The sequence below is a fragment of the Podarcis melisellensis genome (assembly GCF_964234715.1).
Source record: "Podarcis melisellensis genome assembly, chromosome: 17".
Lineage (NCBI taxonomy): Eukaryota > Metazoa > Chordata > Lepidosauria > Squamata > Lacertidae > Podarcis > Podarcis melisellensis.
In genome coordinates this window covers 33,356,032-33,382,304 of record NC_138534.1, presented here as the reverse complement: position 1 = coordinate 33,382,304, position 26,273 = coordinate 33,356,032, and the positions used below count along the sequence as shown (strand labels likewise).

Sequence of the window (26,273 nt, the reverse complement as noted above, 5' to 3'; positions counted from 1 at the left end):
TGCCAGAATGTCTTCTTGTTGCTCCGTCCAATGCAGCAAAGATTCCTTCTGGCCCGTGCATTCTCTGTAATTTACATATATATGTGTTAATTAGGGCAAGGCGGAAAGCTACTTCTGAATAAATTACACCAAGTATGCATGCTTTTAGCATGTTGTTGTTCAGTCGTTTAGTCGTGTTCAACTCTTCGTGACCCCATGGACCAGAGCACGCCAGGCACTCCTGTCTTCCACTGCCTCCCACAGTTTGGTCAGACTCATGTTTGTAGCTTCAAGAACACTGTCCAACCATCTCGTCCTCCATAATCCCCTTCTCCTTGTGCCCTCCATCTTTCCCAACATCAGGGTCTTTTCCAGGGAGTCTTCTCTTCTCATGAGGTGGCCAAAGTATTGGAGCCTCAGCTTCACGATCTGTCCTTCCTGTGAGCACTCAGGGCTGATTTCCTTAAGAACGGATAGGTTTGATCTCCCTGCAGTCCATGGGACTCTCAAGAGTCTCCTCCAGCACCATAATTCAAAAGCATAAATTCTTCCGCGATCAGCCTTCTTAACTTATGCAAAATGGTAAAAGTTGTAGAATAATACTTCTGCTGCTAGACATGAGGATGAATAAGTAGTTTTGCAGAAGCAGTGAAGCCCCTGTTGCCCAAACTCACTTGAAATTTTCGTCAGCTGTAGTCTGGTTTCACCTGGAGGCATATCTGTGCAGCCATAAAAGATAACTTTCAAAACAAATGAAAACCGAGATGCTCAGAGAGATGAGTTCTACTGCATCCAAGACTATGTTCTTGAATGGGCCCATGCACATTCCTGAAATGATCATTGTTTTAACCACATACTTGTCATCTGTAGCTTTGGGAACTTAAATTTGTGGGGGAAAGGTGCATCTGAGGATTGAAAAGGGTGAGGCCAAGACTACAGAGGTCCCAAGGCAGGAAGAGGAGACCTAAACCTGGGACTGAAGGTAGAGTAGGAGGAGAGAAGAAACTGGAGCATTTTTTGTCTGCATTTCGGTAACGTTGGACAGCCTTTTGAGTCAAGATGCCAGCCCAATCTGTTCCAGATGTCACTGATTTGGACAGTGGAACCGGCCCTGATCGCCTTGGTTCAACCCACCTAGAGAAATCCAGGATTGTCATGAGGCAAGGTGTCTGACACTGAGCAGTAATTGATCATACACTGAGGTAATATTCATGATGTAAAACAATATACCCCCTACCCCTGGCTTTCATCTGTCAGCGTAATTCCTTCAAACTGCATGGGGAGGTCAGCACCATCTTGAACTAATAAAAATAAAAATAAATTATTATTTGCACCCTGCCCATCTGACTGGGTTGCTTGCCCCAGACACTCTGGGCAGCTTCCAGCATCTAAAAACATATATTTAAATAGGTACACAATTATTAATAGCTTATGATCTTAGTAAAATTATTAACTGTGATTTGGGCACCTCTGAAGGAGTTTTTTTAAAATTTTGGTTCACTTTTTGGGCCAGGGGAGGGTGCAGGAGGTAGAGGAGAGAAAAAGTCTCATTGCACTTGTGGAGTTCCTGTTGTATAAGTGGGTGGATAATATAATTGCATCTCTATCCTCTTTGCATTAATTTTATATTCCCCATAATTCATTTCTATCTTGTTTTCCACTCTCTGTACGGACATTCTTGCAGGACAGAAGCAGCTCAGCTGAAGAGTCTGATGACCTTGCTCAGTCATCAGCAATAAGTGCTTTCTAAATCAGTTACATAATACATTATCAACATTGGCAAAATTGCGTGGCCTGGCAATTACCTTAAGTCCAGCCTAGAGCTTTTCAAACAGCATTTTCCCTTGGGATAAGGCATTTTCGCATGCTGGGTTAAGTGGGTACAAACAGTATGGTTTGAGGCAGCCGGATTGCCCTGCCTCTGTTTACTAGTTGTAAAATGTAATAATTTTGCAGTGCAATGTGTGTGTGGTGGAGAGGAGGGTCATAGTGGACTGTGTGCTTATGTGTGTAAGTTATAATTCCTGTACAGACACCTTATCTGCTGTATTATAACCAGCAACAGGCCTTTTCCATTCCATACGCTGAATCTCCACAAGTTAGTTGAAACAGCCATCAGTATTGGCCGCAGCCATGCAGTTCAGACACTCATTTTCTCAAGGCTCCATATAATGTGGTTGGCCTTAGTGCAGATATTCTGACCCACACACAGAAAAGCAGATAGGGACTGAAATGTATTTTAATATCATTGAGAAAGTACTGAGTCTGCGATGCTACAGAAGTCCTGTTTGTGGCGATGGATTTGCAGTGAGCTCATTCATTCTGGTCAAGGGACGCGGGTGGCGCTGTCGGTTAAACCACAGAGCCTACGACTTGCCGATCAGAAGGTCGGCAGTTCGAATCCCCGCGACGGGGTGAGCTCCCGTTGCTCGGTCCCTGCTCCTGCCAACCTAGCAGTTCAAAAGCACGTCAAAGTGCAAGTAGATAAATAGGTCCTTCTGGCGGGAAGGTAAACGGCGTTTCCGTGTGCTGCTCTGGTTCGCCAGAAGTGGCTTAGTCATGCTGGCCACATGACCCGGAAGCTGTACGCCAGCTCCCTCGGCCAGTAAAGCAAGATGAGCGCCACAACCCCAGAGTCGGTCATGACTGGACCTGATGGTCGGGGGTCCCTTTACCTTTACGATTCATGCTGGTCAGACAGGTATTGAATATGGATGCATGAACTGGCTCCCAAATGGTCAATCACTGAAGTGGCTCGCCTGGTTTTTTTTTGTTTATAACTGGGTTTCCCAAGCTTTTGAGTTCATGGACTCCTTGATGAGTTGATAAAGTCATCCTTTACCCAGAATCTTAGGAATGCAAATGGAATAAAGTCTAGGAATATCAGCATATACCGTATTTTCCCGTGTATAAGACGCCCCCTATTTTGGGGGACTCCAAATTAAGAAAATGGGGGGAAATTGCCCCATTTATAAGATGTCCCCCCTTTTCTTAACATCATTTTTAAAGAAAAAAGCCTAGTCTTACACTCAGAAAAGTACGGTAATCAACATTTAGTTGACATCACTAGGAATCATAAAATGTTAAAAAAGTGAAATACGGTAATAAAAAGTAAAAGTGTACCTGTTTACACAATTTTTTTAGCAGCAAAGCAGAATGGTCTGATGCGGTTGTTTTGTGGAATCATCTTAAGAAATACAGAGGTTCCTCGTTGAGAAGGAACTCTGTACATGCCTGAGGCTCATAATCTCTGATTAATTTTTTTGCAGTATACCTCGTAAACTTCTTACCCACCCCTCAGCCTTTGTCAGCCCCACATCTTTAATCATCCCCTGCACAGTCCTATCAACCCCAAGGGATCAGTACTGACCGCTTTTAGGAAACCCTGACATACTGTAATATTTCTTTCTGTCTCCCCTTTCTTACGAGAGGCACAGCAGTTTAAAAAGTCAATACAATTCCCACATGCAAAAATAAAAGCAGTAAAACAATTTGGCGCCCCAGGGTTGAAAGAGAAGGGGGAAAAATCAGCCTGCACCTCTGGGTTCTTGGGGTGTTTTGGTGGGTAGGTTAGAAGGAGGCTATTTCTTGGCAATAGAAAAGTTCCTTCACTTTCTGTATTATCTCTCATTTTTATGAAACGGCTTGCCGTCAGGAGCTGGGGTTTACAATTGTGTGTGACATGCCTCAGAAAGAATGTACTATCCAAACACAGACGGGTTGCAAAAGGTCTAGTCGATGAAAAAAGCTGGAGGGATTTGTGTGTGTGTGGTTTTGTGTGTGTGTGTGTGTGTGTGTGTGTGTGTGTGTGGCACCTTCACTCTTTCCTGCCCTGTCCCCCTGCTTTCCCTTAATGCATTGAGAGGAAAAGGAGCCAAGAGTTCCTTCTGGCAATGTGACCTTTCTTGACTTTGATCTGCAGAACATTTCTAATTCCTCTTGGACTCCACTGGGGCTTAATTCAGCAGAACAGGAAAATTGTTATTTTTTCCCCCCTTAAAGGATGAGTTTATATAATGCTTGGCACTGATTACTCGGGCATGTGGTAGGCTTGGTAATGTGATTGGGGGAATGGTCCACAGAGAAACAAATAAGGGTGCTGCATACCACAGATTGTATGTAACACTAATAGGTATGAGCTATATTATGACCAGGGACGCGGGTGGCGCTGTGGTCCAAACCACTGAGCCTCTTGGGCTTGCCGATTGGAACGTCGGCGGTTCGAATCCTCGCAAAAGGGGAAGCTCCCATTGCTCTGTCCCAGCTCCTGCCAACCTAGCAGTTCGAAAGCACATCAAAGTGCAAGTAGATAAATAGGTACCACTCCAGTGGGAAGGTAAACGGTGTTTCCATGCGCTGCTCTGGTTCGCCAGAAGCGGCTTAGTCATGCTGGAAAAATAATCCGGAAAAACTGTCTGCTGACAAATGTCGGCTCCCTTGGCCAGTAAAGCGAGATGAGTGCCACAATTCCAGAGTCGTTCGCGACTGAACTTAACTGTCAGGGGGTCGTTTACCTTTATATTATGCCTAATGAAGTAGGCAGGGTTATGAGTATTCTGTGCTGCAAATGTAAAAACCCTGCAAATGGATTTCTGTGGTCTGTGCGAATTGGGAGTGGGAAAGCTATACCCCTCCAGATGTTGAGCTGCAACTCCCATCAGCCTCAGCCAGCATGAGGCAACATCTGGAATGGCACAGGTTCCTCACCCCCAGTGTAAATGATGCAGATTGGGCAGATTCGCACTATTGATTTTGCTTAATTATGCATTTCAAAACTTGTTTGCGGAAATGAATCAATATATTATTCTGCTTCTGCAAGTAGGGATGAGGGTGAGTCTATTACATTACCTACGGAAAATCTTGCTCAGAGAAACGGAGGATAATCACAAACCACCACCACCCTTTCATAAGACCATTTGTTATTCTCCAAGCTGTTAGTGGAGAAGTGTAGGAATATCGCGGAGTGGACAGTGAGGTCTGGAGGGAGACGCTCTCCACCAGCAGGCAGCCACACTCTCCACCAGCAGGCAGCGTGACCTTGGGGTGCAGGGAAAAACCCCCCTCAGACAAGCCACGGCTGTCGGAACATCGTCCCCTATGTCTGACCTTTTGCGGTCTCAGCAGTCAGCGGTGTCCTGTCTGTAACCTTTTGTCCCTGAGACCTTTGTCTCCTTCGTCATACACTGTGCAAGGGGAAAATGACGCTGTGGAAAACAGGTGCCAAAATAGCTTTGTACCACCCCACGATCTCGGGACAGAAGATGTGTAAAGGTCACAGCCCAAAATGTATCTGCCTAGCTTGCATATTTGTCTCAATAAAAGGAGGCTCCACAGGAATGGCAGTAGCTCCCTTGCTTCAGACCACCTGTGTGCAGCTCACATCATGATCAACACCTGTCTTGGGCCTTCACTTCAGAGGAGAATATCAGAAACTTGGGAGAGTGGGCTGGTAAATTAAATTTCACTTTTGGGAGGGGAGACATACCTTTTGACAAAGTGGCCAGGGGGTGGGGCAGCCATCTCCCCCACCTCCAAAATGCAATATCCTCACCTACCATTGTTCCCATTGTCCCACATTTTGGAAAGAAAGGCAGCCAAGTTGCTGAGTACAGTCAATCAGCTGCTTGAAGCTGCAGTTTACTTTTCTTTTAATTAAGAGGGAGACAGAGCTCAGAGGACCCTTGATCATCTTGTCAAAACACAAGCCTCGCCCCACCCAAAGTGATGTGACCTTCCCAACCCTGAGATTAATATGACCTTTGGAAAGGGCATGTGTGTGTGCATGCGTGCGCAATTACAGAATTGTAGAGTTGGAAGACGGACCACTTTCAAGCATATCTTTACATTTGCAAGGACTGGGAATTGGGGGTGTTGTTTTTAATGAAAGCTGAGTGTCGCAAGAAGCCAAGTTGTGCACCCAATACTATTTTTTGTGCTCCCCCCCCCTTTGCATTCCTGTGGGATCTTACCATCACGCACACAGCCCTGAACTCAGGCTATGTAGAGACTTCAGTGGTTTTTAAAATTTCTGTCGGCTTGTAGCTTCTCTGGGCTTCTTTGCAAGGCCAGCTTAAGTCAGTAACATAAGCAAAAACAAACGAGAGGCTGTAAATGCAGAAGGGGGAGAGCAAGCCAGAGCTCCCCAGTAGGAAAGACAGATAATAAGTTCCAGTAGTGACTGTTGCATGTGGGGAAAGTTGTGGCCACATACCATATCTATGATGTGCCACAACTGTCTCCACCCGCTTCAAGTTTTCTTTTGAGCTTTGGTCTCAACTAGGGCCAGGGCCTTTTCAGTACTGGCCCCGACTTGGTGGAACGCTCTGTCACAAGAGACTAGGGCCTTGCGGGACTTGACATCTTTCCACAGGGCCTATTCCACCTGGCCTTTGGTTTGGACTCAGTCTGACCCTTATGTTTTCCTCCCCTCATGGTTTTGATCTATGGGCTACTTTTAAAATGAGGCTGCATTTTAAATTGTATTTTAACCTGTATTTTAAATTGCCCCCCCTTATGTTTTTATTGTAATTTTACTGGTGTTAAATTAGCTCTGGCTGGGGAGGGCGGGGTATAAATAAAATATTATTATTATTATTATTATTATTAAGTGTGACAGGCTCCTTTAGGATTGCATGTGCTTGCTGTTTTAAAGACGAATGCTCGTTATTTAACTCTTTACCCTCTCCTATTCATGGGGACACCAAAGTGCAGGCTGTGTATGCAACCTGTTAACGTTCATATTGCCTTGGATAAGCATGTCCATTTTACACGGGGGGGGGGCAGGGGGGCAGGAATTATTCAGAAGTGGCGAAATCACAACTGGACCTAATGGTCAGGGATCCCTTTACCTTTACCTTACTTCTCTTCAAGCAGTTAATGATCGCTTGAGTTGTGTTTTCCTTATCCATGCTTGGGAACTTACCTTTCTTGTGACTCGAAACCTGAAGCAAGATGTGTCGTGGTTGTCTTAACACCCTCTGCCTTGTTTTCCGCAGGAGAATTGCTGAGTCAGCCCAGGCCAGAGGGAGTGACTGAGATCATCTGTCCGAAGAACGGTAACGAGCGAGTGAATGTGGCTCTGGTTTACCCCCCTACGCCGACAGTGATCAGCCCTTGTTCCAAGTAACTTCTGGAAGACACCTGCCTTTGCCCCCATATAAGGACACACCAAACACCCCTTAATCGAACAAGCCCTTCCTAAGCATTTTTGGAAATGTACAGCCCAGAGATGTTTCTGATTACTGGTGGGACCTGGACAACACAGCTTGGGAAATAAAGGTACAGCTATGTGGTTTTCCTTTAGTGAATGTGAAAGTATTTGCAAGTGTTGGGTTTTTGTTTTTTTAGACTAGATTGCTACAGCAAAGCTGAATTTTGGTGGAGGGTGAGTATTTTACGAGGGTTCCTTGATTTGTTTATTTATGTTGCAGAATTTACACCTTAAAAGCTTCTGTTTGTCTGTGCTTTTGAAATCCGCTGTTTTGGGCAAACATCAACCACGGCAGAAAAAAAGCCTCACTAAGGAGCATCTCTCAGTTAGCGGCACATGGTTTATTTTTGAATGAGAACCAGCGCCCACACTGCTCTGCTGATATGTGCATGAAAGAACTTTGTCAGTAACACACAGAGCGGGCAAGTAGTGTCCAGTTTAGATTTGGGATTAAGCAAGTTGCAGTTCTGCAAACCGTTTCAAAATATCCTCCAAAGCAAACGTAGGTTTGTTTGCTTCAGCTGCTCATTTATAATAAATGTTTGTTCAATCCCATAACGTACCAGGACTTATAAAACTATTAAAGCCATCATTAAATAAATTATGAAGCCATTGTTAAGTAAATAATAAATTTGGTAATTGCCTAACACAGAGCTGTCTCTAGGTGACTTACATTCAGTTTTAACTGTCAATAAGTCCAAAGATCCTACTAGTGTCCTGTGTTTTCGATGCACCAACCCATAAAATCCTCCTAATAAAATTATCTATGAATTTAAAAAATAATGCTGCAACTTGATGGTTGATTATTATTCAAATTGCAACATTATGGAATGGCTTTGTGCACATTTAGATTTTAATAAGCTTAAGTAAGGTTGGGTTTTAATAAAATCAACCAATACATTGTCCTGTTATTCTCCGCTGAGATTAACGGTAGATTTGCCTGTCAAATACATTTTGACACTAGCAGCTTCGTACCTGGAATTGCTGAGGAATTTTAAGAAAGCAAAAAATCAGTGCAGTTTTGAAAGGTCCAGTCCACAATCTTTATTCAAAATGGTGTCCAATTATATCCAAACAGGCAGAAATGTGCTCCTTGAGCTCAGGAACCATGATGCAAAATTTGGTTGGCAGTATCTAAAGGCATGGACGCGGGTGGCGCTGTGGGTAAAAGCCTCAGCGCCTAGGACTTGCCGATCGAAAGGTCGGCGGTTCGAATCCCTGCGGCGGGGTGCGCTCCCGTCGCTCGGTCCCAGCGCCTGCCAACCTAGCAGTTCGAAAGCACCCTCGGGTGCAAGTAGATAAATAGGGACCGCTCACCAGCGGGAAGGTAAACAGCGTTCCGTGTGCTGCGCTGGCTCGCCAGATGCAGTTTGTCACACTGTCCACGTGACCCAGAAGTGTCTGCGGACAGCGCTGGCTCCCGGCCTCTAGAGTGAGATGAGCGCACAACCCTAGAGTCTGGCAAGACTGGCCCGTACGGGCAGGGGTACCTTTACCTTTTTATCTAAAGGCATGTCCAGATGCACAGCAAACAAACAGCTTTCCTAAATACTTTCCTAAAAACCTTCTTGTATAACCAGGCCTCTGTCCTTTAACTGTGGCCTTTTAGAAGTGGGTGAGATGTTTTTAATGTATTTCTCTTTCCTCTTGGTTTTTTAATGAATCTATGTAGGGTCTATTATCTGTCTGTCTGGTTGTAAGTCACTTTGGGTTGCCCCGGGCTAGATAAAGCAACAAACAAACAAACAAACAAACAAACAAACAAACAAACTAGAAGATAGCTAGATAGCTAGATAGCTAGATAGCTAGATAGCTAGATAGATAGATAGATAGATAGATAGATAGATAGATAGATAGATAGATAGATGATAGATAGATAGATAGATAGATAGATAGATAGATAGATAGATAGATATAGATAGATAGATAATACTTTATTCGGCTATAAGCCCACAAGGTAAAACCAATCAATAAATAAAATAGCATTTTACATTCTAAAATATCAACTAAAATATTTCAACGCATAATCTCCTTCACATTACATACAATCTCTAGATGTACCGTATTGTGGCCTTGAATATAAAGATGGTGCATAGAGTTTACTAGATTTTTAATAGTCATGCAGCATTCCATGAAGTCTTTTATGTGAAAGAACTGAAATCAGGAATCTGGCAACCTGTAATGTTCTATAAGAGTCAATGTCCTGGAGTAGATAGGCTAGATGTAATTCAGGTGGTTTAGCTACAGTTTCCAAAATGATTGAACTCAGAATCCTTGATCGGGGAACAATATATAAAGGACAATTAAACAAGATATGATAAAGGGATTCTATTGGTTTGTTGTCACATGCGCATAAAACAGAGGTTTTACTGTTAGAAAATCTATTGCTCAGCACATTAAATCTGGCTCTAACAAATGTGAATCAACAAACTAGAAGATGCTAGACATGTACAGATGCAGGATAAGTTTATTATGGTACAGAGAAGGTGGATCCTTAGTGCCATGAACCTTGAGACTTTCTGTTTTGTCTTCTTCAAACACGCAGATTAATGGGAGCAGGTGTGCTGAAAGGCTATGCGATGGGGGGACACAAATCTGTAGCCTGCCTGAATTGATCCTTACCATCGGCAGGGGTTGGAGTGGTGTGTTTCCAAGAACTTTGTCCAGAGGCTTATTGAAGCAAGAAACACAGCAAAGCATCCTCATCCCGTGCTGCTCTTGGAACTTTTATACACGACAGTCTGAAAACTCTGGGTGGTTTTAATTGCTTCGTAAGCACGGAAACGAGAGCATTGTTGACTGACGGCGACACGCTGGGATTGAGAACTCTGTGGACCTGTCTTGTGCACTTGTTTGGACCCATTGGTGAATGTAAGATTGTTCTCGGTGTGGTCGCTCTTCAGCTGTAGCTGAAAGATATATCTGCTGAAAAGGCACTGTTGGTAACTCGGGTAAGTTTTGACTTTGTCATTGTGTTCCTCGGGGCTTACTCTGGGTTTGCAAGGGCAAGGCACCTGCAGTTGGCCTTTTCTGCAGGGAAGAGACCTGCCATTCTTGCAATGAAAATGTCCTTAGTTTCTCTGCTAATCTCTTGATTGCCATTAAAGCAATATGAAAGATGGCTGAAGCAGTGGTGGTGTAGCGTGGGTTGCCACTGCCTGGGGCCACACAGAGTGGGTGGGGGGAGGGAGGGAAATGGACAGAGTATGCATGCACATTCAACTGCCTAACAAGGCCACCCAGGAGATTACAACCACAGAGATAAGAAAAGAAGAGTCATTCCTGTTGTCTGGAGAGGTCACTTCCTGGTTCACACAGAGAAGCTGTTTTCAACACAGCCCAGGAATGGAAGCGCACAGCTGTATGGAGTTAGCACTGGGTGTCGAAATTTTGCACCCCTAACAATTTTGCGCCTGGGACAACTGTCCCTCTGCCACCCCCCCACTATGCCACTGGGTTTAAGGGTTGCACTTTGTTTCCAGGGCAAGTTTACATACAACATAGAAATATCACTTGTTTATTTTTGTGTGTGAGCTCTTGGAGACAATAATTGCAGGTAGAAATTGTCACGTTACCACTGTCAACTCTAAACAGTACTTTTCAGTGGACCCCTGACCATTAGGTCCAGTCGTGGCCGACTCTGGGGTTGCAGCGCTCATCTCGCTTTACTGGCCAAGGGAGCCAGCGTACAGCTTCCAGGTCATGTGGCCAGCATGACTAAGCCGCTTCTGGCGAACCAGAGCAACGCACGGAAACGCCGTTTACCTTCCCACAGGAGCGGTACCTATTTATCTACTTGCACTTTGACGTGCTTTCAAACTGCTAGGTTGGCAGGAGCAGGGACTGAGCAATGGGAGCTCACCCCATTGCGGGGATTTGAACCGCCGACCTTCTGATCGGCAAGTCCTAGGCTCTGTGGTTTAACCCACAGTGCCACCCTCGTCCCTACAATCTAGTACATTTACCTAATTTTGTATACTACTGAAACTTCACTAAGTGCTTTTTGAGAAAAAAAAAGTAGAATTAAAGAAGCAAAAGCTATTAAGTGTTGAGAAGAAAGAGCATCCGTATGACAGCAATGCCAAGAGCAAAATGACCTCTGCACAATGCTCCTTATAAGCAGCCCCATCCATTTAAAATGTGCCGCCCCTTTCGCTTAAAATTGCCACCTACTAATTAAAGCATTTGTTGATTAAGTGGGTTGGATACAACTTTACAACCCTACATATAATAATTCCTAATTATTATCTGAAACCTAGACGCTTGCTTTATAACCAGTACAATTGAGGGCGGGGAAATGAATGCGGTGGAGAAAAATTCATTACTGTGTAATGAAATTGCTCACATGAAAGGAAAGCAAAAATGTCAGCTAAGTCTACTCAGCCTTTTTGTTCTGCGCTTGTGTGCAGATACTTATCTGGCTAGTTTAGCTGCAAGCTTAGTTTGTCTTGTTAGCCTGGTATAGGTCTGGGGATCAGAAACCTTTGTTGTCTGCAGACAGAAGTGGATCTCTTTTGTCCTCGAGAATAATTTCAATGTTTCGTATATCCTGGCTTCGTTTGTGGGGAGGGCGGTGGAGCTGGCAGGTGAGTCGGGGAGAAAATTCTCACTAATAAATGCTTGACATCAATTCACCGAAACGCAACAAATGCAGATTTTGCTGCTTAGTTTTGCATGCTGAAGAATAACCATGTCTTTTCTCTAAGCGTGTACTTGCACATACTGATGAATCATGTGGTTCTCACCCATAACAATGGTAAAATTGCACCCTGCCCTTCTGCCTTTAAAAAGGTTCTACGGTAGATTAAAGTGCATATAAAATCACACGAACGTAATCGGCTAAATCCAATCAAATATAAAACCAACACACTAATATCACATAGCATCAAGAAGAAGAAAGTAATATTTGTATATAAATTGCATCCCTCCTTCCTTCATAAATTATTTGGAACAGAAATACTTACCGTATTTTTTGCTCTCTAAGACTCACTTTTTCCCTCCTAAAAAGTAAGGGGAAATGTGTGTGCGTCTTATGGAGCGAATGCAGGCTGCGCAGCTATCCCAGAAGCCAGAACAGCAAGAGGCATTGCTGCTTTCACTGCGCAGCGATCCCTCTTGCTGTTCTGGCTTCTGAGATTCAGAATATTTTTTTTCTTATTTTCCTCCTCCAAAAACTAGGTGTGTCTTATGGTCTGGTGCGTCTTATAGAGCGAAAAATACGGTAAATTGATTTCCTGAAGCAGAGGGAAATGGGTGACAGGAGAGTAAGGCTGGGGGATCTTTGGCCCACCAGATGTTTGCTGAACTGCAACTCCCATTAGTTCCAGCAAGCATGGCAAATGGACGGGGAAGATGGGAGTTGTAGTTCATCAACATTTGGAGCACCACAGGCTCCCCATATCTGCCGATACATGGCGGTTGGGTGGTCATCTGTCATGTGTGATCTAGTTGAGATTCCTTCATTGCAGGGGGTTGGACTAGATGACCCTCGGGACCCCTTCCAACTCTATGATCTGGTGAGCAGGAGTGGGGACAAATCTGTATCCCAGTTTGTGAGCTTCGGCTTGCCACAAACTACATGCTTCTTATTCAAGTATCTTCAACTGTATGAAGAGTCTTTTCCCCTGTTAAAAAACATGCTCTTGTCTTCAGTTTAATCTGAAGGGAACAATCTCTTCCTGCACAAATTATGTTTGCTTTGGAGACGAATTTGAAGGCTGGCTTCCATCTGCTTGCTGTCTTCAATGTGTTGGAGGCAGCAGGGAGGGAGGGAGTTGAGTAAATCTCAGCAAGGCAGAGTTATAACACCACAAAATCTGGATAAGAAGGTCTGGATCAGGGATCAGCTGGATATTGATTATAAGCTCCTAAAAAGCCCTTGAGCTTCTTTGGAGAAAGGAAAAGGCTTGCTATGGAATGTAGGCTAGTTGCTCTGCAGACAAGAAACGTTCTTCCTTCCTCCTGTTGGTTGGGTTCTGTTTGGCTGTCCTTTAGAGGCCTGGAGAGCAAACGATGACTTCTTCTCTTTTTGCTGCTTCGCTGAGAATAGTCTTTATTGGGCCCTCCGTCAGTTTTGGTCGGAACTTCCTTGAGTCAGCAGCTCAGCGCTAACAAGACTGCTGAGCTATGTGGAAATCCAGGAAACATTGGTTACCAAGATAGCAGAAACTAGATATGCGAGTGGTTTACTAAAGGACTTGGGTCATCCCAGGCCTGGCAGAGAATGCATCGCTATCTACCAGCAGCAAGTGAGTTGCACTCCAGCTACTGATAACCAGCCACAAACAGGCGGAAGAGTATTACAGGGCTTATTTTAAAACTCAAGGTGGACAACCCTACGCACCCTTAGCTGAGACTGCAACTGGGATCTGTGAGCATTATCTGAGAATGCTAAAAACAAAAAAGTGGTTTTGGAGAGGTGTGTGTGTGTGTGTGTGTGTGTGTTTTGAATTGGTTTTACATCTCCTTAACACCAGTGGCGTAGCGTGGGGGGTGCAGGGGGGCCGGCTGCACCGGGCGCAACATCTGGGGGTTAGGGTTAGGGGGCGCAAATCCACAGGTTAGGGGGTGCAAATTACTTGCCTTGCCCTGGGTGCTGACAACCCACGCTACGCCACTGCTTAGCACTGTTTTATAGGAACTGTAGTAGGGGTGTTTGCCTAAGTCTTCCTGGTAACTTCCCAAGTTTGAACAAATGGGGACATTAGCCTTGTCTGATGGATAGACCCCCTAATTTCTTTGAGAAGTATAATGTGAGAAGTTTTGCTCTTCAAAGGCAATGCTCTGCTTATGACAATCAGAGCAGTATTTCCCATAGGGCTTAGTGGTGCGTTGCGCCAGGCTGTCGGCCTCTCAGGGGCGCCCCAGCAAGTGGGGGAGCTGTGCGGCTTTCCTGGCGGCCTCCCCTTTCCCTGCACGCCTGCCAGCTGCGCCCCGCCAACCATAAGGCTGGCGGGCGCGCAGTTTCCCTCCCAAGCCTCTGCAAAGATCGCTCTTCTCCCAAGGAGGCTTGGGAGGGACGCAGCTTCACTCCCAAGCCTCTGTGGGGATCACTCTCCCACAGCGGCATGGGGGAGAGTTGCGCCCCCCCATGGCTGGCAGTGCGCAGCTACGGCCATCCCAACACTATCTGTGGTAATTTGGGGGCTCTGGGCAGATATTTGCACCCCAGCTCCACATCTGCTAAAGACAGCCCTAATGACAATTATGAATATGTGGAATATTTATGTCGTGCTTCTTGTATATAAACTTCCTCTTGTTCTTTCTTTTAGTTTCCCCATAGGAAGAAATTAATAATTCTGTGGCTGTAATGTGCTGTGGAAAAGGACGCAAAATCAAAACTGGAAAATACCTCTTCAGATGGATGCTTTCCCAGGGACTGAGCATAGAACTTAACCCCAGAAGAGAAATGGTTTTTGAAGTAATATATTAAGTTGCGGATGAATGGTGGACTAAAGGATTCATTACTCGACCCTCAGCCTCAGGATCATTCTCTAGCGATGAGCTGCTTGCCAACAGAGTAGGATGAAAAACTTCTCAGGGATTATGTTCAATGTGCAGTTTAAAAGCCGCAGCTGCCGTTGATGACAGCAGTATCGGGGGCACTCTGTTTCCAAGTCTGTCAAATGTGAAAGAAGATCACTGCTGAAGTTCACTGCTGTTCAGCAATTTGTTTGTGTGTGTGTTTTTTTTTAAGTGTTAATCTTTATTTTTCTAAGTTTTTAATTATCTATGCAGTTTAGAATTAATTTGACACTGGGTACAAAGGTCAGCGTGGAGATTGTGCTAAATCAGTTGCTGGGTTCTGGATGTGATGTCAAAACAATGCATGTAGGTCTCTATTGTTTAAACACCTGGTTTGTGCACACACACACACACACCACGCACGCACACAGACACACAAACACACAATCTTCAATTTCACCGCAGTTTCATGGTAAAATCCACCTAAATAAACACTAGCACGGATTCTTCTGGGAATGCCTCTGCCTCCACACAACAGAAGCTGTACTTGAAAGAAGCAAATGTGGTTTTGAGCTTTCTCCCTCTTGTGAGTGGAACATGTCAACATGGTGGAGAGGGGGAAGACAGCTTGAGTTAAACTTTATTTGTGGAGTATCCAGTTGAGTGGACAGCCGTGTAGTAAGTCAGGAATCCTTCATCCCTAAACAATGCCAAGAATAATTGACTAGGAAAAAAGATGGAATAATTGAATTGAGGCAGAAATGATTGACAAGGAGCAAAGAGCAGCGTGGAGATGGACACACCTCAGTCCTCCAGCCACTTGGGAGCCTAGAGAAAGCAATTCAACTATTGGGGACAATGTGCCACAAAGATTGGGCTTTATTGCTAGACCCTGTTTGCCTTCGGCGTATTGAAATTAAGCACTTGGAATACCAGCCGCTAAAATGCAGCTCATGTTGCAATGAAGTTGACCACCTCAGTTCCAGAATTTTCTTTTCTCGACTATGGATCACGCTGGCTTTTTTCATAATGTCCACCATGCTGGGGTGAGGATTGGTGGTAGTGTCCCACGAAACGTGGTTTGTTTTCAAAAGAATGTATTAGTCTGGGGCCCACTTTAAACATCGCCTGAGTTATGTATAGTTATGGCACTACACTTTAAGCCATTCTGATAATGGTAGCGCCTCCTGCCCATATGTTTAGAGCAGCATTTGTGAAACATTTGCTAGATTAGGAAACTGAATTATGACACCACCATTCAAACCTACAGCACATTCTACCTTCAGCGCATCGATGGAAGCTTTTGGTGTTACTGGAATGGTTCAGGAAAGCCACAGAGCAGAGGAAACCACACTACTCAAACCTCAAGATTATTCCCTTGTTTGAAGAATGCAGCCAACAATCTGTAATATCCACTCTTTACAAGTAAACATCACATTTAAAAAAAATGTAGGGGCATTTTAACATGTAACTTTGAGGTGGATTTCCATGGGGAAATCATAAAAACAGCTGTTGAATTTTAAGTTTAGCTGAGGGAAAGATATACCTCATTTGAAAAGTGGTTGAAAAGGAGACATGAATCAACAAATGTGTCTGGTGTTACGAGTGAGCTTTTGAATCCCAGTGGCTAATTTTTGTCGGTGTGTGTTGAAAGATGTTCCCCCCCGCTTCAGAGTCACTCCATTCGACAACTGTTGTGTACAAGAAGGTTAACTGGGGGGTTAACTGCAGTTTTCTGTTGTATTTTGGGTCTTGTGGGCCATTTCAGGTCTAGTGTGAATTCAAGTGGAACATCCCCAGATCTTAATTACCTTAGCGCATCAGGGGCATGTGCTAAGAAGATGTTCACAAGCAGATTTTGGTGCCACATCACCTAGTAAAATAGTTTGGGCTTCAGAAATGTATTGTTTTGGTTTGCCTTAAGTAGGCTTGAGCAAAACTTGGTCATTCTGTGGGAAAGTGCCAAAACAGCAGTGTGAACCAGGCTTCAGCACCACTGAATTTCTGGCAAATACTAGTTGAGATGAGTTTTCTAAGTGTACCTTCATTCTTCAGTGCAACTTTCTAGGTAGCTCTGACTTCTGTAAGGAGGAGCACAACTTGACATGAGTTTTCCCTCTCAAGGCCAAAATGAAGGGGTTTTTTTGCACCTGTTAAAGTAGATCTTTGCCAGCAATGGGAGATTGACTCTTTGCTGATGTCAGCCTAAACATGGGTGGCGTTTAGTCAGTCTTTTTTTTTCAGGCTATTTGCTAAAAATGCTCAGCAACATCGCACTGGAGCGGCTGAGGCGAAACACTTGCTGCAGTTGTCTGAGAACTTTTAAGAGCAAATATAATTTTTTTTTAATCGTTTTTTGCTATGCAGGACATTTCAATACAGACACTGCAGGCAGACAAAAGATATTTTGGCTGGCAGAGTGTCTTGACAAGATCCTGTTGTGGTAGTATCGGCGGAAGACTTTTCTGGGAAGAGGGCGAGGTTTTGCTCTGTGAGGCACAAAAAAATCAATCAAGCTATTCCTCTTAAAACTGCTGGAGAATTGCCCTTGGAATCAGTCACGTTTTCTATTCCTAGGTTCCATGACAGGAAAAGCTGTTTCCTGAATATGCACCGCAGTGCTGCCAAAGAAAACGTGTGCTCTTTTTAATTCCTCAAAAGATTCTCTTCTCTTTGACCCATCTTTGATTCACTTCTGGAAGGCCAAAAAAAGGGGGTGTTTGGTGTAACATGGATGGTAATTGTTCAGCAAGGGGCATGGGGGGGCGGCTATATTTATAGCTTATCTGTTAATTCTCCATATTACAGCACAGACTTCTTTTTTACAAGAAAAAAGAAAAAAAGAAGAAAAAATATTCTCACCAAGACGAAAACCTGAGAATAAAAGTAATATTACAACTTGAGTTTTCTCTGACTGTTTATTGACAGAACTGTAATTTGTATTTTTGCCTGTGCAGGCCACAAATAAATAAGTTGAAGCAGGCTTCTTTCTCCCCACTTTCCAAATTTGCATTGCAAAATGTGAACAGCAGTACTTTTTATTTATTAAGGAAGGTTTACAGATGGCTTAATTGTAAAACTCTTAGGCAGTGTGCACAATAAAATTAGAATAAAACGACCAGTACCATAATACCTTTACTGGGGGATTAATTTTAAAAGCCATAGTAGTAAGCAAGCTTTTGACTTCAAGCTGAACTCTTGTTTTGGCCGCACGTTAACCAAAAGAAATGATGGGCATGACGCAAAGTTTGCTGTTGGAATGACTGAGGCGTTGTGGAGATTTACACTAGTTTAGGGTGCACTCTGTGCAGAAAGATCACAGATTGTGATTCGAGGACCCGATCCCCGCTTGGGGAATAAGACACGTGGACACAGAATGTAAGGTTAATGGGTAAGGTAAAGGCCACAACTTTATTGATTACAGCATGTGAGAAGGTATTGGCTTAGGCATTGGACCACGGAACATTAGACTCCACCCACTCGTAGAGGGGTGAGTCTGAGGAGGGGTTAACCACCAGTAGGGGAAGCCTGTTGATGCTAATCCAAATATAGGCTCTCTTCCTGATGTCACTGAGGGTCGTGCCATGGCCCCCCGCGACCGCCAGATTCCATTAGCGGAATACCCAAAATTGTCGGGGAAGGCGATGGCCACACCTTGCCTCCCGAAACACCAACAACACATTCCAGTGCCTAATCGCCAAATACCACGAAAGTTGTGACGGTTGCTACGAGGTAGGCGAAAAAAACCAAGAGGCCGGGCCAATTTAGCCACTTGGAAAAAACTCCTACCAGGCCCCCTGGTTAAACAGGGCAACCAACCAAAGGTCCATAGCAAAGTCTCAGGAACAGCTAATCTAAAGGGAGTGGAGGGTGGGTGACTCGAAGAAAAAAAGTGTGCAATGCTGGAGATGGCTGGCGCGGCTGCGTTTCAGCAGCAAGCCACGCCCCCGCCGAGCTTCCCTATTGGGTGCCCAACCGGGGAGGGGCGTTGCACGCCAGCCCTGGAGTTGAAGCAGGGGGCGGAGCGCCCCCTGCATGACGCGGGAATCGTCTCCCGCTCACAATCCCTCCCCTCCTGGGAGGAGGAAAGGCTTTGCAGCACAAGTCCTGCCAGGGCAAAGAAGCAATGGCTGAAATTCCCTTTGAAAATACAAAAACCAGCAGTGATTCAGATGTCTCTCTAGGAATACACATATGGAAAATTTAATTTTGTAGGAAGCGGTCGCTACTGAACTTTAAAGTAGATAACTGCCCTTTAATTGCATTCTAGAGATCAATGTTTTCCTTGTTGCCTACAGGAAGTGATGGGACAAATCCAGAACGGAAAAATTAATTTTGTGGAGGCAAACATCCACATTACAAAACGTGGTTTTCAAGAGACTTCCACCAGTAAATCTGAGGAGAATGACTCCACTGGATAATGAGAGACAGTTTAGATTTTCCTGAAGTTGGAGAAATGCCATGCTACTACTGTTTTTGGCTTGCATAAATGTGAATCCAAATCGCAGTGCTGTTGCCTGCATCCCTTCCACGAGATTCCCAAATACCATCATATGCCCTCCAGATTTTTTGTGATCAGAGCCTTATGCAGACAACCCTGTCGGTTTGGACAGGAAAGATGGAATTAAATTCCCTACATTGCAGATCTTCTACAAACTGATGAAAAACATGACCCCAAGCAATACTAACATAAATTTTTAAAAGAAGCATCTAGTGGGAAAGCTATTACATTTACGGGTTATAAATTGACGGTGAGATAAAAAACAAACAAGCAGGGTTTTTCTGCATTATAAAGCAAAGTGTATAAAGTCGCTACACTCTTAACCTTTCTAAAACACAAGCTTTTTGTGTTTTATGAACTGGTTATACCTTTGCACCTCAAGAGGAAATCTCTGATTCCACACCAGCCAATAACTGCTAAAATCTCTTCAGCTATTTGAGGTCATTTTAGCAAATGACATTGGCAATCGTGGTTGCCTTGGCAAAGTAAAAACCTGTTGCTAGAGAAACCAGACATGTCATTGTTCACCTGGTTTTATCACTTCGTAATCTAGACTCCTGTCCATCAACGGCATTTTTATCACTGCTTATATTTTTCTCTCTCCCTGCTTAAGAGGTTACCAGCTAGAACTGATGTTTCAACAGAACAGACAGATTCATGGATGGGAAGGCTAACAATGGTTACCAGCCATGATGCCTATGTTCTGCCTCCTCTGTTAAATGCTGTTGCACTCAGGTCCTGACTTGCCAGAGGCATTTGGTTGACCCCATAAGAACAGAGTGCTGTACAATATAGGTCCATTTGTTGTTGTTTAGTCGTTTAGTCGTGTCCGACTCTTCGTGACCCCATAAACCAGAGCACGCCAGGCACTCCTGTCTTCCACTGCCTCCTGCAGTTTGGTCAAACTCATGCTGGTAGCTTCGAGAACACTGTGCAACCATCTCGTCCTCTGTCGTCCCCTTCTCCTTGTGCCCTCCATCTTTCCCAACATCAGGGTCTTTTCCAGGGAGTCTTCCCTTCTTATGAGGTGGCCAAAGTATTGGAGCCTCAGTTTCACGATCTGTCCTTCCAGTGAGCACTCAGGGCTGATTTCCTTCAGAATGGAGAGGTTTGATCTTCTTGCAGTCCATGGGACTCTCCATGGGAGTCTCCTCCAGCACCATAATTCAAAAGCATCAATTCTTTGGCGATCAACCTTCTTTATGGTCCAGCTTTCACTTCCATACATCACCTTGACCCAACTGCAAGGCTCTCTCCATGTTCTTATGAGAGTTCTGGGGCCCAATCAACAAATTTCTTGCTGAGCAGCAATTTCCCCTCCCCACAGCAAACCCACCCAGAAAAATTTCTGGCATTTTCCAGAAGGCCTGGAGGAATAGTTAAGACTGAGCAATGCTGCAGGCAGAGAACGACTGAGCCTTAGCCACAAACCGTGAATCAGAAAGTCCCCATTTCTTCCATGACCTTCCTGGGTGACTTTAGGCAAGCCATTCCCCCTCAACCCAACCCAAATTGCAAAAGCGCACAGTCGGCTTTTTGCTCAGATACTGGAAGGGAGTCAAGTTAGGAGGCAGGTGGTGCTTTTCTCCAAAGGAAAATAATTGGATTGCTCCAGTAAGCTTGCACATTAAGCACTGAAATAATTCTGATCCCGAAGGAAAGGAGCACAGGGTAGTGCATGTAAATACCCTGCTGGGAATGTTTTTTGAGGGGGTTCTTAATACGTTCTACGAGGAAAAGAAAACATGGGAAGACATGCACTCGCAGCATTTTTCTAACATTTCTGTCAGCCAAAACAGTTCTTGCCTTACTTTTTGCAGCAGGTATGCATATTCCAAGTTTGGCAGGACACTGGCAACTAGACAGTGGCGGTAGTGGTGAAACAAATGGTTATTTCCCCTTGTCTTTTCAGGACAACTGACAGTTGTAGCAGTGTTGTTCCTAGAAGGGTGGGGAAAGCTGGTTCCCAGCAGCTGTGGGTTTTCCAGAGCCAGGATACATTCACATGCATATAGGTTACCTAAAGCCTTCCATTCACCTACTGCTGTAAAAGTGGGGGGTGTAGTAAACATTTTCCAGCAGAAGCTTAATATCTTATCAGGAGATGGGTGATTAGCCTTCTCCCTTTCCCACTGGCAAGTTTGGGAAAGGGGTTTATTCCAACACACAATTCCCCTCGTGGGCACATCTGCCGCCTACATGCTACACAGAACAGGATTTGATTCTGCTTGCATAAACTGGCTCTAATAACTACTTGTGAAGGGAGATAGGATCTTCTACACAATGCCTGCAAGGGATCAAAGTGTTTAAAGAAATAAAATAAGGGCCGCTGGGTGGGGAGGGGAGGAGAGATGAGTTTGCCTATACTTGTTGCTATGGGCACCATTATCACTGGATTCCATTCCTTGTGTAATGTCAAGAATGTGCTTTATTTCTTAACTTGCACTCCGCAATTACAAGCAAATGCAGAGACAGATTAGCCAATCAAAGAAGTGCTATTATCTTCCTGATTTGCCACTGCCATGGACTGTTTTAGGAACGCACATGAGCAAATGTAACAGGGATTCCCATAGGACATTATCTCTTGAGAACGAAAAATAAAACGCAGGATTTCCTTCTGTGCAGTGAAGTTTAGAAGAGTTAAAAATAACGGATTTAGCTTCCTTGGTAGCTGAAGCTTTTTGGACTGAAAAACGCTTGCGCTGTGTGTGTGTGTGTGTGTGTGTGTGTGTGTTGCTTGCAAGCAAGTCACTGTTTCCTTGGCTACCACAACAAACAAGGCCACAGGCAGGCACTGGAGCCAGAAGAAAGATAAACTCTAAACTCTACTTGGCAAATCCAACGTGTGCGGAAAGAGCAACAGGAACAAAAATTAGAAAACGTCAAGGTGTTTGCTATGGACAGATCTAGCTGAGACATTTCTGTTTCTTTACCATCTCCAATGAGGAAACAATGCCTATTTCTTCAGGGGCTCAGGGACAGGTTGGATTTGGAGTCGACACATCCATTCAATGGCATCCCAAAGGAGATCAAACACTCTGTATGCCACTATCTTTCAAGGTTGACTCCTATCGCCAGAGGTAAGCGGTCCGCTTGTTGTGCCTGGGAAATATTTCGCCCCAGACAAAAATGGCACTTGATTAAAAATTGCTTTGAAATGAGTGTCTTAATGAATAAGTTGCTGTCATTTGTCACTTACGAAGCACCTAAATATTTATAGGTGCTGTACGGAAATTAAAGGACAGGACAGTCCCTGCCTGCAGGCACTCAATCTAAAAGTCAAGGAGAGACTAGAGGAGACAAGAATAGGGAGGGAAGAGGGAAGCAAACGAGTCCAGGCACTAATTATTGAAGTTACATCATCTCAGCAGTATCATCTGTCCTGGACATGTGGGCCTCCCGCTCTTTTAAGCACACACACAATCCTTACTAGTTTCCTGACTGATGGCTTCTCTTCAGTTTTGCAGTCTCAGAGCAACTGACAGCTGGAACCCAACGTACAGTACTTTCTGGCAAGGAAGGGAGAAGGCTGTTTCTTGCATCTGCTCCTTTTCTAGCCTACGGATGGGGGCCATGTTGGTCTCCATATTGCCACAATGTTCTCCTTTGAGAGCCAGGGTGCTGTCTCTTGGTCCTCAAGTTGGGCAGAGCCTAGGGTGCGCTTCCCTTCAGTTCAGAGAGTGGAGCCACACCAAGTTACCACCAGAATGTACAGAGCAAAACTAGGACAATGAGGCATTAAATGACATTGCAGCCTAAATACAACATCTATGCTCCATGTTCACGTTTTCTGCAGATACTTACGCTGCCACCCTGAAGCCAAAATCAGATGTTTCACTCAGCACTCAGAAGTAAGTGGCACTCTTTGAGAAGAAAAATGATTGGTTTCACATTTCCTTTGAAACGCTTTTATTATAAATGTTAAGAAGTACAGTAATGGATGAGCAATTCTTCATACCGGAATGTGCTGCATTGCTTGCCCTCTGGTGGCAACAAGGGGGAAAATAATAAGAGCAGGAAGTGGCCTGAATATGCTCATTTTAAAATGTACCGTACATAAATTGTTTCAGACTCTCTTTGCATTCCACAGCCATTTCACCTATGTTTATACTTTCTCTGTTTAATATTTCATACACACATCAGCCAACTAAGGATAACACTTAATAAATCTGATGAAGCAAAGAGAACACACACACACAACACAGGCCAGTTTCTGATTTAAGATTACTGTTCTTGCTACCCATTGCTAGATTGTTGTTATCTAGTTAATGCACTACAAAGTGGGGATGCTCAGGCCCAGGAGTCAAAAGTGACACTTAAGATTATCCCTGGGCCATGCCCCATTTCCCCATACAGTGGTACCTCGGGTTACATACACTTCAGGTTACAGACTCCACTAACCCAGAAATATTACCTCGGGTTAAGAACTTTGCTTCAGGATGAGAACAGAAATCGTGCTCCGGCGGCACGGCAGCAGCAGGAGGCCCCATTAGCTAAAGTGGTGCTTCAGGTTAAGAACAGTTTCAGGTTAAGAACAGACATCCGGAACGAATTAAGTACTTAACCTAAGGTACCACTGTATCTTAATACCTTTTCTCCCCATAAGCCCCAGTCACCCACTACTGTACTTGTTGACCTGATTCTGTGTCCTCCTTGGGTGCTTTTAGCTGGCTGGAATACGTCTTGTATGCATCCTGTTAGCCTGGAGGATTTTTTTGGTGTGTGTGTGTTCATGCAAATATGCGTAAAAACCTCTGGCTTTTGCATGGCTAGAATTTATCTTACTTCTCAGTTCTGTTGCCTCTGACCCCAGCCACCACTGGCAGAAGGTAACCCACAAGGGAATGTGACCTACTGAGCTGAAAAACACTCCCCACCGTGTTTTAGCTCCGCCTTACAATTCCTATTCTTTGCCCACTTTATCTTTTATTTACTATTTTATTATTACGTTGTACATTACTTTTGGGGGACAAATTGGCCCATGGTGACCTCACTGAAGGCTGCATCTCAAAGTTGATGTGGCAAAAACTTTCTTTTTATAGGACACATTTTGATGAGACAAGGTGGTGACACAAAAACCTTTTGTCATAGCGCCCGCATGAGCAGCCAGTAATGCATATTTAAATCTGAAAATGGGAGGGTGTGTGGAACCTTGACTAGTCAGAGAAAGCACCTCTTGAAATCACAGCAAGAAATCTACATATTATTTTTTAAATCACAACATTTTGGAGGGGCCCTTGGGGTTATCACAAAAAACTGTCTCCATGGTATTACAGCAGGGGACCTATAGAATCAATCAATATCTTCAACCAACCAACCTGAAAGATCCTTTCAAATTAGGAAAAAGGACTTGCAGGCCACAAAACACTCCAAGGGTGTCAGATACGGCTCACGGCCTGTGGCTTAGCCATTACGTTTTAAAACACTCGTTTTCCTTAAGGTTTTTTCCAACGCAGGCAGAAAGCCACAGCCTGCCTGCGGGAAACCACTTTCTCCAAAGCAGGGGTCAGCAAACTTTTCTAGCAGGGGGCCGGTCCACTGTCCCTCAGACCTTGTGGGAGGCTGGACTATATTGGGGGGGGGATGAATAAATTCCTTTGCCCCACAAATAACCCAGAGATTCATTCTAAATAAAAGCACACATTCTATTCTTGTAAAAACACCAGGCAGGCCCCACAAATAACCCAGAGATGCATTTTAAATAAAAGGACACATTCTACTAAAAACACACTGATTCCCGGACCATCCGCAGGCCGGATTTAGAAGGTGATTGGGCCAGATCCGGCCCCCGGGCCTTAGTTTGCCTACCCATGCTCCAAAGGGACTATCAAAAGGAGCATCATTGATATATTAGGAAAAATACCTACATTCACCCACTTATTTGAAGCAGCCTTCCAATTGCTAGAGGATGTTAATGTCCAGCAATGCAAAAATTCTTGGTTGATAAATATCAACATGGTAACATGCATTCATTTAAATTTTATGGATCTGTTAAAGAGCAGATCAGCGAACACACTTATTTTCAAGGAAGTCATAACAAATTATGTAACTTCTCAACAGGTGAAGAGACAGGGCGAAAAAAATCATCCAGGATATGCAGCACTCCAAAGTGGAAACGGTTTAACCACTACAGCTACCAAAAGTACATTGCTTACCAGTGCTAAAACGGAAGACACAAGCTACAGAAGGAAAGATGACATTTCCAGATTCTCGCTTTGTACCCTACTATAATTATGAGAATATGATGAAACAGAACTATATTTGATATTACCACATTTATTAAAAATGGAGATAAAAAAGAAGCAGTGCCATATGTGGAAAGCTCTCCTAGGTAGCTATAGGTTTTCTGAAGTTTGTACACAAAATATCAGCAATCCTCTTGTGTGGACAGCATGACAGTATTGCTAGAGGAGTATTGACATGACGTAAGAAATGTAAACAAACAGTTCTGCTTGGTCTTCATACAGTGGACGCTCAGGTTGCGAACGTGATCCGTGCAGGAAGCACGTTCACAACCCACAGCGTTTTCAGCCCGCAGCACCGCATCTGCGCACACACAGGTCACAAGTTGGCGTTTCTGTGCCTGCGCAAACCACAATTTAATGCTTCTGCGCATGCACCGAAACCCGAAAGTAACCCGTTCTGGTACTTCTGGGTTCGGTGCAGTGCGCAACATGAAAACACGCAACCTGAAATGTCTGTAACTGTTATGTACTGAATTGAATAGGATCCAAAATGCAGCAGTCTGATTGGTCGTAGAACAATAGAATTCAGAATGCAGCAGTCTGATTGGTCCTAGAACAATGCAGCAGTATGATTGGTCCGCAGGAGCCACCCAATCCAGCCACGGATGAAAGTGAATTCACAACCTGATTGGCCAACAGGAGAATCCCGGAATTAGCCAATCACGTGCAGCCCATTGTGTAACTAATGTATATAAAGCAGACATTCTGGGGGAACATTCATTCCTCCTCACTACTATGAGCTGAATAAAGAGCATGAAATCCACTCTTGACTCTGAGTATATTCCAGTAACCCGAGGTATGACTGTACTGGCTGTTATTAAGGATTTTGGGCACCAAGTTTTGGAGAGGAAGTAAAATTAATAAAGATATATTA

The 26,273-nt window shown here is 44.2% G+C and overlaps 1 protein-coding gene and 1 long non-coding RNA gene across 2 annotated transcripts in view; both read left to right on the top strand.

The window, feature by feature from the left end:
- The window catches only part of MFHAS1 (multifunctional ROCO family signaling regulator 1), a 48,644-nt gene extending 31,088 nt beyond the window's left edge, over positions 1-17,556 (top strand). Inside the window, exons 2-4 of the mRNA XM_081893839.1 lie at positions 6,975-7,257; positions 9,735-10,140; positions 14,461-17,556. Coding sequence (XP_081749965.1) covers positions 6,975-7,105 — 131 coding nt within the window. The 3' untranslated portion in view covers positions 7,106-7,257; positions 9,735-10,140; positions 14,461-17,556. The remainder of the gene's footprint in view (positions 1-6,974; positions 7,258-9,734; positions 10,141-14,460) is intronic.
- Positions 17,557-21,590: 4,034 nt separating this feature from the next.
- Positions 21,591-25,681, top strand: LOC309360328. Its single transcript, XR_014163989.1, has 3 exons — positions 21,591-22,234; positions 22,951-23,005; positions 25,215-25,681. It is a non-coding gene; the product is annotated as an uncharacterized lncRNA (long non-coding RNA).
- The last annotated feature ends 592 nt before the right edge of the window (positions 25,682-26,273 follow it).